This window comes from Ranitomeya imitator, chromosome 5, assembly GCF_032444005.1.
Source record: "Ranitomeya imitator isolate aRanImi1 chromosome 5, aRanImi1.pri, whole genome shotgun sequence".
NCBI classification, from domain to species: Eukaryota; Metazoa; Chordata; class Amphibia; order Anura; family Dendrobatidae; genus Ranitomeya; species Ranitomeya imitator.
The window spans coordinates 412,365,371-412,380,372 of NC_091286.1; the positions used below are offsets into that span (position 1 = coordinate 412,365,371).

At 42.8% G+C, this 15,002-nt stretch overlaps 1 protein-coding gene across 1 annotated transcript in view; it reads left to right on the forward strand.

The window, feature by feature from the left end:
- Positions 1-15,002, forward strand: part of LOC138638051 (alkaline phosphatase-like) — a 170,395-nt gene that overhangs the window by 74,762 nt on the left and 80,631 nt on the right. The window contains exons 3-6 of the mRNA XM_069727021.1: positions 4,480-4,595; positions 13,688-13,862; positions 14,224-14,396; positions 14,599-14,733. Coding sequence (XP_069583122.1) covers positions 4,480-4,595; positions 13,688-13,862; positions 14,224-14,396; positions 14,599-14,733 — 599 coding nt within the window. The remainder of the gene's footprint in view (positions 1-4,479; positions 4,596-13,687; positions 13,863-14,223; positions 14,397-14,598; positions 14,734-15,002) is intronic.

A 15,002-nucleotide genomic window follows, 5' to 3' on the forward strand; every position in this document is an offset into this window, starting at 1 on the left:
GACCTAACTGTATATATAGATTGTTAGCTTAAAAGCCAGCAAATGATCTGCCGCTACAGTATAGAATAGAATAGGTTTTAATAGAATAGATAGAATAGATATATACACATAGATTAAGTGTATAAACAATGCTCAAAAAAATAAAGGGAACACTTAAACAACAGAATATAACTGCAAGTAAATCAAACTTCTGTGAAATCAAACTGCCCACTTCGGAAGCAGCACTGTTTGACAATCAATTTCACATGCTGTTGTGCAAATGGAATAGACAACAGATGGAAATTATTGGCAATTATCAAGACACGCTCAATAAAGGAGTGGTTCTGCAGGTGGGGACCACAGACCACATCTCAGTACCAATGGTTTCTGGCTGATGTCTTGGTCACGTTTGAATGTTGGTTGTGCTTTCACACTCATGGTAGCATGAGATGGACTCTACAATCCACACAAGTGGCCCAGATAGTGCAGCTCATGCAGGATGGCACATCAATGCGAGCTGTGACAAGAAGGTTTGCTATGTCTGTCAGAGTAGTGTCCAGAGGTAGGAGGTACTACCATGAGACAGGCCAGTACACCAGGAGATGTGTAGGGGGCCGTAGGAGGGCAACAACCCAGGACTGCTACCTCAGCCTTTGTGCAAGGAGGAACAGGAGGATCACTGTCAGAGCCCTGCCTCTAGCAGGCCACAAATGTGCATGTGTCTGCACAAAAGGTTAGAAACCAACTCCACAAGGATGGTCTGAGTGCCCGACGTCCACAGATAGGGGTTATCCTCACAGCCCAACACTGTGCAGGACGCTTGGCATTTGCCACAGAACACCAGGATTGGCAAATATGCCACTGGCGCCCTGTGCTCTTCACAGATGAACACAGGTTCCCACTGAGCTCATGTGACAGATATGAAAGCGTCTGGAGACGCCGTGGAGAGCGATCTGCTACCTGCAACATCCTTCAGCATGACCGGTTTGGCAGTGGGTCAGTAATGGTGTGGGGTGGCATTTATTTGGAGGGCCGCACAACCCTCCATGTGCTCGCCAGAGATTAGCCTGACTGCCATTAGCACCAAGGTACCAACATGAGATCCTCAGACCCCTTGTGAGACCATATGCTGGTGCCGTTGGCCCTGGGTTACTCCTGATGCAGGACAATGCCAGACCTCATGTGGCTGGAGTGTGTCAGCAGTTCCTGTAAGATGAAGGCATTGAAGCTATGGACTGGCCGGCCCGTTCCCCAGACCTGAATCGGATTTAACACATCTGGAACATCATGTCTCACCCCATCCACCAACGGCACGTTGCACCACAAACTGTCCAGGAGTTGGCGGATGCTTTAGTCCAGGTCTCCAAGGAGATCCCTCAGGAAACCATCCACCGCCTCATCAGGAGCATGCCCAGGCATTGTAGGGAGGTTATACAGGCACGTGGAGGCCACACACACTACTGAGCATCATTTCCTTGACTTGAGGCATTACCACTGAAGTTGGATCAGGCTGTAACTTGATTTTTCACTTTGATTTTGAGCCTTATTCCAACTCCAGACCTCTGTGGGATATTAGTTGTGATTTACGTTGATATTTTTTAGGTTTTATTTTTCTCAACACATTCTATTATGTAATGAATAAAGATTTACAACTGGAATATTTCATTCAGTGATATGTAGGATGTGGGATTTTATTGTTCTCTTTATTTTTTGAGCAGTGTATATATATGTCAGTGACATATATATATATATATATATATACAGTGGGGCAAAAAAGTATTTAGTCAGTCAGCAATAGTGCAAGTTCCACCACTTAAAAAGATGAGAGGCGTCTGTAATTTACATCATAGGTAGACCTCAACTATGGGAGACAAACTGAGAAAAAAAAATCCAGAAAATCACATTGTCTGTTTTTTTTATCATTTTATTTGCATATTATGGTGGAAAATAAGTATTTGGTCAGAAACAAAATTTCATCTCAATACTTTGTAATATATCCTTTGTTGGCAATGACAGAGGTCAAACGTTTTCTGTAAGTCTTCACAAGGTTGCCACACACTGTTGTTGGTATGTTGGCCCATTCCTCCATGCAGACCTCCTCTAGAGCAGTGATGTTTTTGGCTTTTCGCTTGGCAACACGGACTTTCAACTCCCTCCAAAGGTTTTCTATAGGGTTGAGATCTGGAGACTGGCTAGGCCACTCCAGGACCTTGAAATGCTTCTTACGAAGCCACTCCTTCGTTGCCCTGGCGGTGTGCTTTGGATCATTGTCATGTTGAAAGACCCAGCCACGTTTCATCTTCAATGCCCTTGCTGATGGAAGGAGGTTTGCACTCAAAATCTCACGATACATGGCCCCATTCATTCTTTCATGTATCCGGATCAGTCGTCCTGGTCCCTTTGCGGAGAAACAGCCCCAAAGCATGATATTTCCACCACCATGCTTTACAGTAGGTATGGTGTTTGATGGATGCAACTCAGTATTCTTTTTCCTCCAAACACGACAAGTTGTGTTTCTACCAAACAGTTCCAGTTTGGTTTTATCAGACCATAGGACATTCTCCCAAAACTCCTCTGGATGATCCAAATGCTCTCTAGCAAACTTCAGACGGGCCCGGACATGTACTGGCTTAAGCAGTGGGACACGTCTGGCACTGCAGGATCTGAGTCCATGGTGGCGTAGTGTGTTACTTATGGTAGGCCTTGTTACATTGGTCCCAGCTCTCTGCAGTTCATTCACTAGGTCCCCCCGCGTGGTTCTGGGATTTTTGCTCACCGTTCTTGTGATCATTCTGACCCCACGGGGTGGGATTTTGCGTGGAGCCCCAGATCGAGGGAGATTATCAGTGGTCTTGTATGTCTTCCATTTTCTAATTATTGCTCCCACTGTTGATTTCTTCACTCCAAGCTGGTTGGCTATTGCAGATTCAGTCTTCCCAGCCTGGTGCAGGGCTACAATTTTGTTTCTGGTGTCCTTTGACAGCTCTTTGGTCTTCACCATAGTGGAGTTTGGAGTCAGACTGTTTGAGGGTGTGCACAGGTGTCTTTTTATACTGATAACAAGTTTATACAGGTGCCATTACTACAGGTAATGAGTGGAGGAAAGAGGAGACTCTTAAAGAAGAAGTTACAGGTCTGTGAGAGCCAGAAATCTTGATTGTTTGTTTCTGACCAAATACTTATTTTCCAGCATAATATGCAAAAAAAATGATAAAAAAACAGACAATGTGATTTTCTGGATTTTTTTTTTCTCAGTTTGTCTCCCATAGTTGAGGTCTACCTATGATGTAAATTACAGACGCCTCTCATCTTTTTAAGTGGTGGAACTTGCACTATTGCTGACTGACTAAATAATTTTTTGCCCCACTGTATATATATATATATATATATATATATATATATATATATATATATATATATATATATATATATATATATATATATATATATATATATATATATTTGTAGATTGTGAGCCTTCTCGGGCAGGGTCCTCTCTCCTCCTGTACCAGTTATGACTTGTATTGTTTAAGATTATTGTACTTGTTTTTATTATGTATACCCCTCCTCACATGTAAAGCGCCATGGAATAAATGGCGCTATAACAATAAATAATTATATATATATATATATATATATATATATATATATATATATATATATCTTTATTTTGCATAGAGACGTAGATAGAAGATTAGCCGTTAATTCATTTGTCAGCTTCTATAAAATCAATGCAGGAGCCGACATGATAGGAGACATGGTTCACATACAGTAAATCCATGCAGGAAGATGGATAGTCACAAGTCTTCAAGCAAAGAAGTGGCATAAGGTCACCCAAAAGATGTGCGAAAGACTGGTGGAAAGCATGCCAAGACGCATGAAAGCTGTGATTAAAAATCAAGGTTATTCCACAAAATATTGATTTCTGAACTCTTACTGAGTCAAAACATTAGTATTGTCGTTTCTAAATGATTATGAACTTGTTTTTTTTTTTTTGCATTATTTTAGATCTGCAAGCAATGCATTATTTTGTTATTTTGACCATTTCTCATTTTCAGAAAATAAATGCAAAATGTATTGCTTGGAACTTCGGAGACATGTTGTCAGTAGTTTATAGAATAAAAGAACAATTTACATTTTACTCAAAAATATACCTATAAAGAGAAAAATCAGACAAAACTGAAAACTCTATGTGTATATACCTATTCTATCTATTCTATTCTAACCTGTCAGTGTGATTTTACTGTAAACCATACATGAATTTCCAGCTTTTCAAAGGACACTGGTGCGTATTTTTCACAAGTCACACTGATGGTCCGTGTGGTGTGCGTTTTTTTTCTTGCACCCATAGACTTGTATTGGCGATTGATGGGTGCTGCCCCATAGATTAACAGTGGTCCGAGTGCTATGCAATTTTTTTTTCTCGCATAGCACTCGTCCATGTTCCTCTCTAGTGTGACTCCACCCTTATAGTGATAATTTACTGCTGTTTCGTTCCAGGAATGGGAGTAACCACAATATCTGCAGCACGAATATACCAAGGCCAGCTAAGAAAAGAAACTGGAGAAGAAAATATATTAGAGATGGAATCATTTCCCTATGTTGCGCTTTCAAAGGTAGTGTAGACCTATGTTCCCACTTAATAAAGATTTATATGTATCAAGGTTTAAACAAATCAACACATCACATTTTTTCCCCGGAAATCTTGGTCAAGATGGAAATCCACCCACTAGCTAAATCCTGTGTGGAAATGGCAGGAAAATGGGAAGTAACTTAAAATACCTTTCTGTGCTACTACATGTGTAAAAATTAAACAGAGATTGATAGATCAGCAGAGAATTTATTCTACCAACATTAATATTACAGAATCGCTGAGGTTAACCATTTAAAAAAATAATAATGGGCAGTGGTTGATTAATACATTTTGATCAGCCTTGTGATCCTAAGAAACAGATTGTTTCTGCTTTAAAATTGTTTGTGCCCAGTGCTTGATGACTCAACAACGAGGGTTAGATGATATGGTGAAATATTAGATTTGTGGCAAAAAAAAGTTAATTAGCAAATAACTCACCATGTATTTCAGGTTGTAGTTTTCTGTATTTTAAGTCACTTCTACAGTTGTAACCTGTTGTGAATTCTGCTTTTGGGTTCCCTCCAGTGGTTGTAGGTGGTAATGCAGTTGTCCCTGAGTTGCAGTCCTGGTCAGGTGTTTCTGCTGATTGCAGTTCTGACTGGGGTATTTAGGTGTGCAGGATTCATTAGTCCTTGCCAGTTGTCCATGGTTCTGGGAGGTTTTAGATCTTTGTCTGGTTCCTCCTGCCTTGCTGCCAATTCAGCAAAGATAAGTGTCTGGTTTTTGTTTCTGTGGCACACATGTTCTGTGCTTAATAATTCTGTGCTATTCATTTGTTTTCTCTTGTCCAGCTTAGACTGTGTCAGTGTTTTCTCAGTCTTGTTGGATTCTCTGGAGTTGCAGATATACGCTCCACATCTTTAGTTAGATGGTGGAATTTTTTGTATTTTCTGCTGTGGATATTTTTGGAAGGATTTTAATACTGACCGCTTAGTATTCTGTCCTATCCTTTCCTATTTTAGCTAGAGTGGCTTCTTTTGCTAAATCCTGTTTCCTGCCTGCGTGTGTCTTTTCCTCTACTACTCACAGTCAATATTTGTGGGGGGCTGCCTATCCTTTGGGGTTCTGCTCTGAGGCAAGGTAGAATTCCTATTTCCATCTATAGGGGTATTTAGTCCTCCGGCTGTGTCGAGGTGTCTAGGATTTGTTAGGCACACCCCACGGCTACTTCTAGTTGCGGTGTTAAGTTCAGGATTTGCGGTCAGTACAGTTTACACCAACTCCAGAGAAAGTTCCATGCGGCTCCAAGGTCACCGGATCATAACAGTAAACCTTGAAATAAAAAACAGTAAATAGGTATTATTATAATAACGTATGTGGCCTCCACGTGCCTGTATGACCTCCCTACAATGCCTGGGCATGCTCCTTAGGAGGCAGCAATGTTCTCCTGAGGAATCTCCTCCCAGACCTGGAATAAAACATCAGTCAACTCCTAGACAGTCTGTGGTGCAATGTGGCGCTGATAGATGGAACGAAGCATGATGTCTCTGACATGCTCGGGTGGATTCAAGTTGGGGGAATGGGCAGGCCAGTCCATAAGATCCATGTCTTCATCATGCAGTAATTGTTGACACAATTCATCCACATGAGGCCTAGTATTGTCCTGCATCAGAAGGAACCCAGGGCCCACTGCACTTGCATATGGTCTCACAATGGATCTGAGGATCTCATCCTGGTAGCTAACAGCAGTCAGGGCTCCTTTGGCAAGCACATGGAGGGCTGGGCGGTCCTAAAAAAAATGTCTCCCCACACCATTACTAACCAAGTGCAAAGCCGGTCATGCTGTAGGATGTTGCAGGCAGCAGAATATTCTCCATGGCATCTCCAGACTATGTCACATCTATCACATGCTCACTGTGAACTGTCTTTCATCTGTGAAAAGCACAGGGCGCCAATGTCAAATCTGCTAATCTTGATGTTCTGTGGCAAATGCCAATTGCTCTGCATAGTGTTGGGCTATAAGCCCCCTATCCACTAGTAGATGATGGGTCATCATACCACCCTCATGGAGTCCCTTTCTGATAGTTTGAGCAGACACACACATCTTAGTGGCCTGCTGGAAGTAATTTTGCAGGCCTCTGGCACTTCTGTTCCTCCTTGCACAAAGGAGGAGGTAGCGGTCCTGCTGCTGGGTTGTTGCCCTTCTACGGCCCCTGCCACATCTCCTGATGTAGAGGCCTGTCTCCTCGCATCTGCTCCATTCTCTGGACATTGTGCTGACAGACACAGCTACCTTTCTTGCCACAGCTCGCATTGATGCGCCATCCTGGATGAGTTGCATTACCTGAGCAACTTCTGTGGATTGTAGATATTGCCTCATGCTACTGTACCTCTAGGGGTGAGAGCAATGACAAAATGCAAAAGTGTCCGAAACAACAGCCAAAAAGGATGAGAACAGAGAAATGATCTCTGGTCACCCCCTTGCAAAACCACTCCTTTTTTCAATGGTCTTTTTATTGGATTTTAATGCATTTTATCAAACAAACATGAACATAAGCTCAAAAAGAAAGAGTACATTGTCTTCAATAGTTATGACAAAGTGTATTGAACTTTCACAACTAGGAAAAAGGAAAATAGCCAGCTCACCAATGACGATCACAGGTGCACGGATCTCCATTGCAGGCAAACGAACATGTCCTCCAAAGAAAAAAAAAAGAGATTGAGATCCAGCTCCTAAAATACGGTAATATTTATTGAGTTCCAAAAAGATAAAATCCACAAACATGGGATAACCAAGCTCCCTCCGGTAGGTGCCCCTGCACATGAAGGGCTATACGGCAACGCGTTTCGATCTGACGATCTTTTTCACGGCCAACTGTGGCTGTGAAAAAGATCGTCAGATCGAACCTTGGCTGTGAAAAAGATCGTCAGATCGAAACGCGTTGCCGTATAGCCCTTCATGTGCAGGGGCACCTACCGGAGGGAGCTTGGTTATCCCATGTTTGTGGATTTTATCTTTTTGCAACTCAATAAATATTACCGTATTTTAGGAGCTGGATCTCAATCTCTTTTTTTTTTTCATTGAGCTTTCAACTTGTCCATTTTTCAACGATAAAGTCATATAAACTTGAGCTAGATACAACAATATATAATATAACAACGCAAAAGGGTACAATACAGCACCTTAGCAATATAGTAAGGTTTAGTAATTTTTAAATAAAGAATAAAAGTATAGTAATAGCAGTAGGGGGGTAAAGGAAAGTAAAGATGATCGGAGAGGAAGAAGAGATAAGGAAAGGGGAAAAGGGAGTAGAGCATCATGATCTTGCACCATTTGCATTTAGGCAAAACCACTCCTTTATAGAGGTTGTCTTGCTAATCGCCAGTTATTTCTACCTGTTGTCTGTTCCATTTGCACAACAGCAGGAGAAATTGATTCAAAATCAGTGTTACTTCATAACTGGACAGGTTGATTTCACAGAAGTGTGATTGACTTGGCGTTATATTGAGTTGTTTAAGTGTTCCCTTTACTTTTTGAGCAGTGTATTTTTTCAGAAACAAAGATAACACCGCTTACAACTGGCATTTCTTACACCTTAGGATGTTAGCATTAGAGATGAGAGGCTTAGCAAACTTCCCGATGTTCCCTGAAAAGTTCGCCGGACCGTTTGCTGAACTTATCCAAACCCCATTGAAATCGAAGGGAGGCAAAACCAAATGCATAGACAACACCTTCAAGGGAGCCCAAAAGTCACCAAAACAGCTCAACTTATTGGCTGACACAAGGAAAAGTGGAATCAATTGATTCTGTATAATTGCACAGCATGGATGTATGGGACAGAGCCTAGAACAGGTCTTGGACCAGCATTTCTAGCTTAAACATTGATCAGTAACAGGTGGATGAGAGACAGGTGTAGACCTGGTGCTCTGAGAGCTCTGCCAAATTCAGGCAACATACATGAATTAGACCTAACTTGGAGTGCAAATGTTTCCAAAAATCAGGATCATGAAAAGTGGCATCAATTGACCTACAGTGGAAATTTTTAACGGCACAGCAGTCAGGTTTGGGCCATGCATAAGAAAGAGTTTGGGCCAGCATTTACAGCTTTGAAATGAAGTTGAAATGAAGAGGCGGGTGAGGGACTGGTGTAGGCCTGCTGTGCTGGGAGCCCTGCCAAATTCATAAATTGACCTACTGTAGATATTTTATAATGGCGCAGCATGGATGGATGGATGGGAAAGAGCCTGGCCCAGCATGTCTAGCTTACAAATTGATCAGTAATAGGTGGATGAGTGACAGGTGTAGGTATGGTGCTCTGAGAACCTTTCCACTAAAGGCAACCCACCAGATGGAGACTCAACTTGTAGTCATCACATTTTAAAAAAATATTGTCATACAACACTAAAGTGGCAATTTCTCTAGAGTAGAAATAGTATAATGGTACTCTGAGACCCCTTCCACTAAGGCAACTTTGACCCAACTTTGAGTCTCCATATTTCAAAAAATTATTGGCACATAACACTAAAGTGGCATCGATTTCCCCAGAGTAGAAGTGGTATAATGTGGCTCTGACACCCCTTCCATTACAGGCAACCCACTAGATGGAGACCCAACTTGGAGTCTCCACATTTCCCAAAAATATCTAGAAGGCGTACCGCTGTGCGGCTGCCAAAAAAAGGAAGTCAAGTAGCCTGCCCAGAAACAGAAGTTGTCAGTTGTGTTTGGATAGGATGAATCGGTGTTTGTTCAGTAGACCTTTCACTAACATTACCACCTACCCCTACGTACACCTTGAACACCATGCCTGTTCCCCCTTCCACCACGACCTTGCCTTTTTGCCAGTTATGTTGGATGTACCCGTCCCCTCTTTTGGAAAAAATGGAGAAAAATCCAGCGTATTAATAATAGAAATCTTTATTGAAAATGATACATAAAAGTCACACCAATGTGCATGGGTAAGACAAAAAATATGCAAACTTCACCTCTTTTAAAAAGCTGTTTCACAACCCTTGGCCTAGACCTGTTACTCACCTGTCAATAAATTAACAATCAGTATTTATTTTCTGAGATACAATGGCTGGAACACAGAATTAGCACAAGGGATTTAAATACTGAAATGTGGACTGGTGGTTGTGAGGGGGAGAGCCAAGCTAACGGTCTCTCCTGCATGTCTGGGCTGGAACCATCAGGGCTGTCACCAGTGTTTCAGGGGGAAGAGATTGCTGACCGGAGCAGTTCAGGGAACCTGACTGATGGGGGTGGGTCTGACATAAATAGCAGTTTGAGCGGGAAGATGGGACACTTGGCAGGGATCGATCTTGTGAGTAGTGAGACGGTTAACTCCCTCTCCACGAACCCACACCCGCTAGCTGTGCCTATACCCCAGCTAGCCAGACTGCTGACACATCCTACCCTCAGCCCAGAGAGACTTCTGCATTGGGTACTGACCAGGATAGAGTACGTACCTTGGCTTCACTCACCACCGTAGAGGCACCGCTTAGTTCCATCCTTGCGGTGCCTCCTAAGGGCCAACCCGTAACGATGATGATGTGTAGATTCTCAAAGACTTCCAAGATCATCAGAAAGGGGTACATTGTCCCTGAAGGTGTTGTGGATCCTATGACAGTCGGAACAACTACAGATGAAGAACGGCTTACTATATCGGAAAGTGCAACTGCGGACTGAGCTGAATGTGACTTGGCAAGTCCTTGTTCCAATAACGTCATTATCTGAAATTGCTGTCGCTGCACCTGAGCAAGGAGCCCACTTTGGTTCAGAAAAGACCTTCCAATGGCTACAACGGTTCATCTACCATCTCCAGTTGAAGGAGAAAGTGGACGAGGCTTGTAGGAAGTGCCGAACATGTGAGCTGGCTAAGCCACCAGAGCAGAAGGCTCCTGTTCAGTCCATTATAACTTCTGCTCCTCTGAAACTCTTGACAATAGACTATCTAACCATTGGCCCGGCCCATCAGGGCTACAAATGTTAACTGGTAATGGTGGATCATTTCACAAAATTTGCCATGGTGACTCTGGCACGGGATCAGACTGCAGAGTTCGCTGTGTATGCAATATGTAAGAACTTCATTCAACCGTATGGGTGTCCAAAGAGAATTCACTCCGATCATGGAGCTTGATTCTTGGGAAAAGTAATGGATGAATTGCACCATCTGTACCAGATTGACAAGTCTCGTACCACACCGTACCACCTCAAGGTAATGGTGCATGTGAATGATTCAATCGTACACTGATTCATATGTTAAGAACTCTAGAGGAAGATTGGAAGGCCCAGTGGCCAGAGTATGTTTCTGAACTGGTGTGGGTATATAATAATCGAATACACCGAACCATGGGATATACACCTTACTCTCTTCTGTTCGACCAAGAAGGAAAAGGAATCACCGAGTTGGCATTGGACCCAGAAGAGGACTATATACGGATGGGGTGTCCTCCTGGGTTCGAAAACATCGACACCGCCTGCAGACCTTACACCGGTTGGTCCAGACCAGATAACAGGAGCTAGAGCATGCAGAGAGGACCTCGTCCGGAGCAACAGAGTTTCAAGCTGGAGACCAAGTCTTAGTGCGGGAGAAGCACCCTCGAGAGAAGCTGGGAAATCATTGGGAGAAAGACCCGTATCGGGTCAAGAGTTAGTCCAGAGGGACCTGTCTACGAAGTCCAACCTAAAGGAAAAGAAGATGCCCCCACTCTAATTCTTCATCGGAATATGCGCCGACTCTGCTTGTCTAAGAACCCAGTTTGAGTAGAAGAGGAGGCCGAGGCACTGGAGATGGTCCATACGCCGGTAGAAGCAGAGGACGAAGAAGGGGTTGAAGGATTAAGCTCAAAGAGGTTAGAACCCGAGGATACAAACTCCCCCATGGCTTTTCCCCACTGCCGGAGTTGGCCCCACAAGAGAGCTCCACTACTTTTCCTGATCTGAGATGGTCCGAATGAACCACAGCTGGCAAGCCCCCAATCGCTATGACCAAGAGAATTTCATCGGGCAACAATTCACACAGAAAAAGAGAAGATAGTCATACACTTCTTGAAGAGTCTCGCCCGTGGAATGGTGAGGGAAAAAAAGCAGGGGAGTGTAGGGAGGAGAGCCAAGCTAACGGTCTCTCCTGCGTGTCTGGGCTGGAACTGTCAGGCTGTCACCAGTGTTTCAGGGGGAAGAGATTGATCAGAGCAGTTCAGGGCACCTGACTGATAGGGGTGGGTCCAACATAAATAGCAGTTTGAGCGGGAAGATGAGACACTTGGCGGTGATTGAGCTTGTGAGTAGTGAGACAGTTAACTCCCTCTCCACAGACCCACACCCGCTAGCTGTGGCTATACCCCCAGCTAGCCAGACTGCCGACACATCCTACCCTCAGCCCAGAGAGACTTCCGCACCAGGTAGTGACCAAGATAGAGTATGTACCTTGGCTCTGCTCACCACCATGGAGGAACCGCTTAGTCCCATCCTTGCGGTGCCTGCTAAGGACCGGCCTGTGCCTGTGGCTGTGTCCGCTGGACTGTGTGTTTCTACTGCGGCCTTACTCACTGAACTTTCTGCTTCTTCTGTGCCGCCAACCATCTCCTCTACTCCACCGTGTGCACAGATCAGGACATCACGTGCCGAAGAACCCGGAGGATTCGTCATCGTAAGGAGAAAGTGCATCGCTCACCTGCCAGACCGCATTGGAGACATCTTGCGCCGCCTGCGGCGCCGCCGAGGGATCTTCCAGCCACCTTCCTCCAGTGCGCAGAGACTGATAAGTTAAACCTGTTGTATCCAATCACAGCCTTTACCCCCCTTCTTCTACCATTATGGTTCCTATATATAAAGAACCTGTTAACCCTTGCTCTGCCTCCTGTGTGTCACTGCATCCTACGCACCTGCTAGCACCCTACAGCTGTACCACACAATTAACATAAAAGATTGATTTGCTGAAATGTGGTATTAATAAAACACTTTCAAAACATTTTAAAAAATGTAGAACACAAAAACTTGATTTAATCAATATTTGATGATAGCTTCCATTTAAAATGTGAATGGCTGGGAGGGAATGTTGAACCTAGCACCTTGCAGTGGGAGAAGATCAAAGGATCCCCCAGCCATTATTATGGATACATAGATCTGGGTAACAACAGAAGAGAAGAGGAGCAGTATTCAACCCAGTTTTCATTACTCATTCAAGAGGCTATGGCAAGGTACAGCCATAGGGTAAGTAAGCACAGCAGCATTACATACAGCAAGATGTAGGTTGTCCAATACAACAACACATTGCAGCTTATTCTGTTATACACAGGCACAGCATTAGGGTTGGCTGTCAGTCAGTGCCGGGGGCACGGTTACAGCTGCCGCTCTCTATACACAGAGCAGGGGCATCGCCACCCCTATAACTGAAAGAGTGAGCCTGCTGGGGAGATTAAAGCTCATTTCCTTCGGGCAGCGGGGTTCTCAGTTTCAGAATGTTATTGACCTGCAGATTAATCCCATATCTGCAGGTTAATAGCATTATTTTATATGACAGGTCCTCTTTAAGAACAATTACTTCTCAATCCCTCTACCCCATAAGGCAGGAGAGGTAACATAAAAGACATTACAAAAGACCTGAGAAAAATAGATCTAAGAGCATAAATTATGTTAAATCTTTGTTCCTTTGGAAAACTATGTTCACAAAAACCATATTTTCAGTACGAGTGCTGTCGGTAAAAAAAACCCTGACCTTTCACATACAGTTTTTTTCATGCAGACCAAACGTCTACATGAAAAAATTGTAACATGCACTAGTATATTCCATAATTTGGATGAAACTCACCTTTACAAGTCTACGGGTGCTAAAAAAAAAAATCGAATCTCATACAAATCAACTGCCCAACATCTGATTTTTACTGAAACACTGCAATTCTTAACATAGGAAATTGTTTTTGGTACTGTAAATTTTATTCTCTTCTGATATATAGAACTGAATGACATAAGACTGCCATACATTTGGAAGATCGACCATAATATAGATAAAAAATCAACTATTTTTTTAATGAAAATTGAATCGTTTTTTGCAAGGTTATGTGAACGTAGCCTATTAGTGGAAATGGAATACAGAATAATAATGATGGCCATATTCTTTCTTGCTTATACTGCAGGTGTACAACGTGGATGCACAAGTACCTGACAGTGCGGGTACAGGTACAGCCTACTTGTGCGGGGTAAAAGCTAATTCTGGGACCCTGGGAGTCAGTGCAGCTACAACATATGGCCTCTGTGAGACTGCTAATGGGAATGAGGTCAAATCCATACTTCATCGAGCAAAGATGGCAGGTACAAAGACATCGTGGCTGTTTTTTAAAAATATTTTTTGGTAGAAAACAAGCAGAAGTTCATAGAACATAACGTATAGTAATAGTACACATAAAGAATCACTCTGTCACTAATACTTACAGGTTTTTTCTATATGCCAAATTTTTATATTTCAGTAGGTTATTTATAATGAAAAACTTTGGGGCAAAATACTTTGTAGAAATGTTTATAAAGACTTAGTACACATTCAACTATTGTAGTAAAGTGGTTTGGGGACAAATTAGCAAGCTAGAGATTCTAAAGTTTGTGTTCATGTATTTACCTGTTATTATAGCCTTTTATGAACTTTTTAAGAAATTTCTATTGTATTTCTTTACTGCAGGAAAATCTGTAGGCATTGTAACAACGACCCGTGTCCAACATGCCTCTCCAGCAGCTGCCTATGCACATAGTGCCTATCGGGGCTGGTACTCTGACTATGAGATGACTAGTGATATGATCCAAAAAGGCTGCAAGGACATTGCGTACCAGCTGGTTACAAATACTGATATTAATGTAAATATATAGCGTCGATGGGTGGGATTAGCGTAATGACCACTGTAGCATATAGTTACAGCATATAGTTGCCATTAATTTATAAACAGAACCTGCTACATTTTTCCTTATATATATACTGTATATATCTTTTTATTGTATTGCTCTTCTAACATTTACGACTGATTCAACTATTTCTTGGTTCATAATCTCTTCAATGCAGGTTATTCTTGGGGGAGGAAGAGCCTATATGTTTCCCAAGGGGACGCCAGATCCAGAATACCCAACCCATTCATCAAGTAATGGCCTACGAAAAGATAATCTTATTCTGACAAAAATGTGGCTGGACCAGAGACCGGTATTGTGCAACTCTTCTATGGAATATTAATCCCTTATCAACAGGGCATTTTTGCTTACTCCTCCCATTTTTCTAAGAGTCATGATGACTTTCTTACTTTTCTGTCCAAACATAAGCTCATATAAAGCTTTTTTTTTTGTGGGATGACTTGTAGTTTTGAATGACCCGATACATTTTACAATATCTCATGAAAGAACCAAAAGAGTCTGCACCACTTAAACACCTGCAGTGCTGCCGTCCATATCCCTACGTGAGCCGCAGCTGGCAGA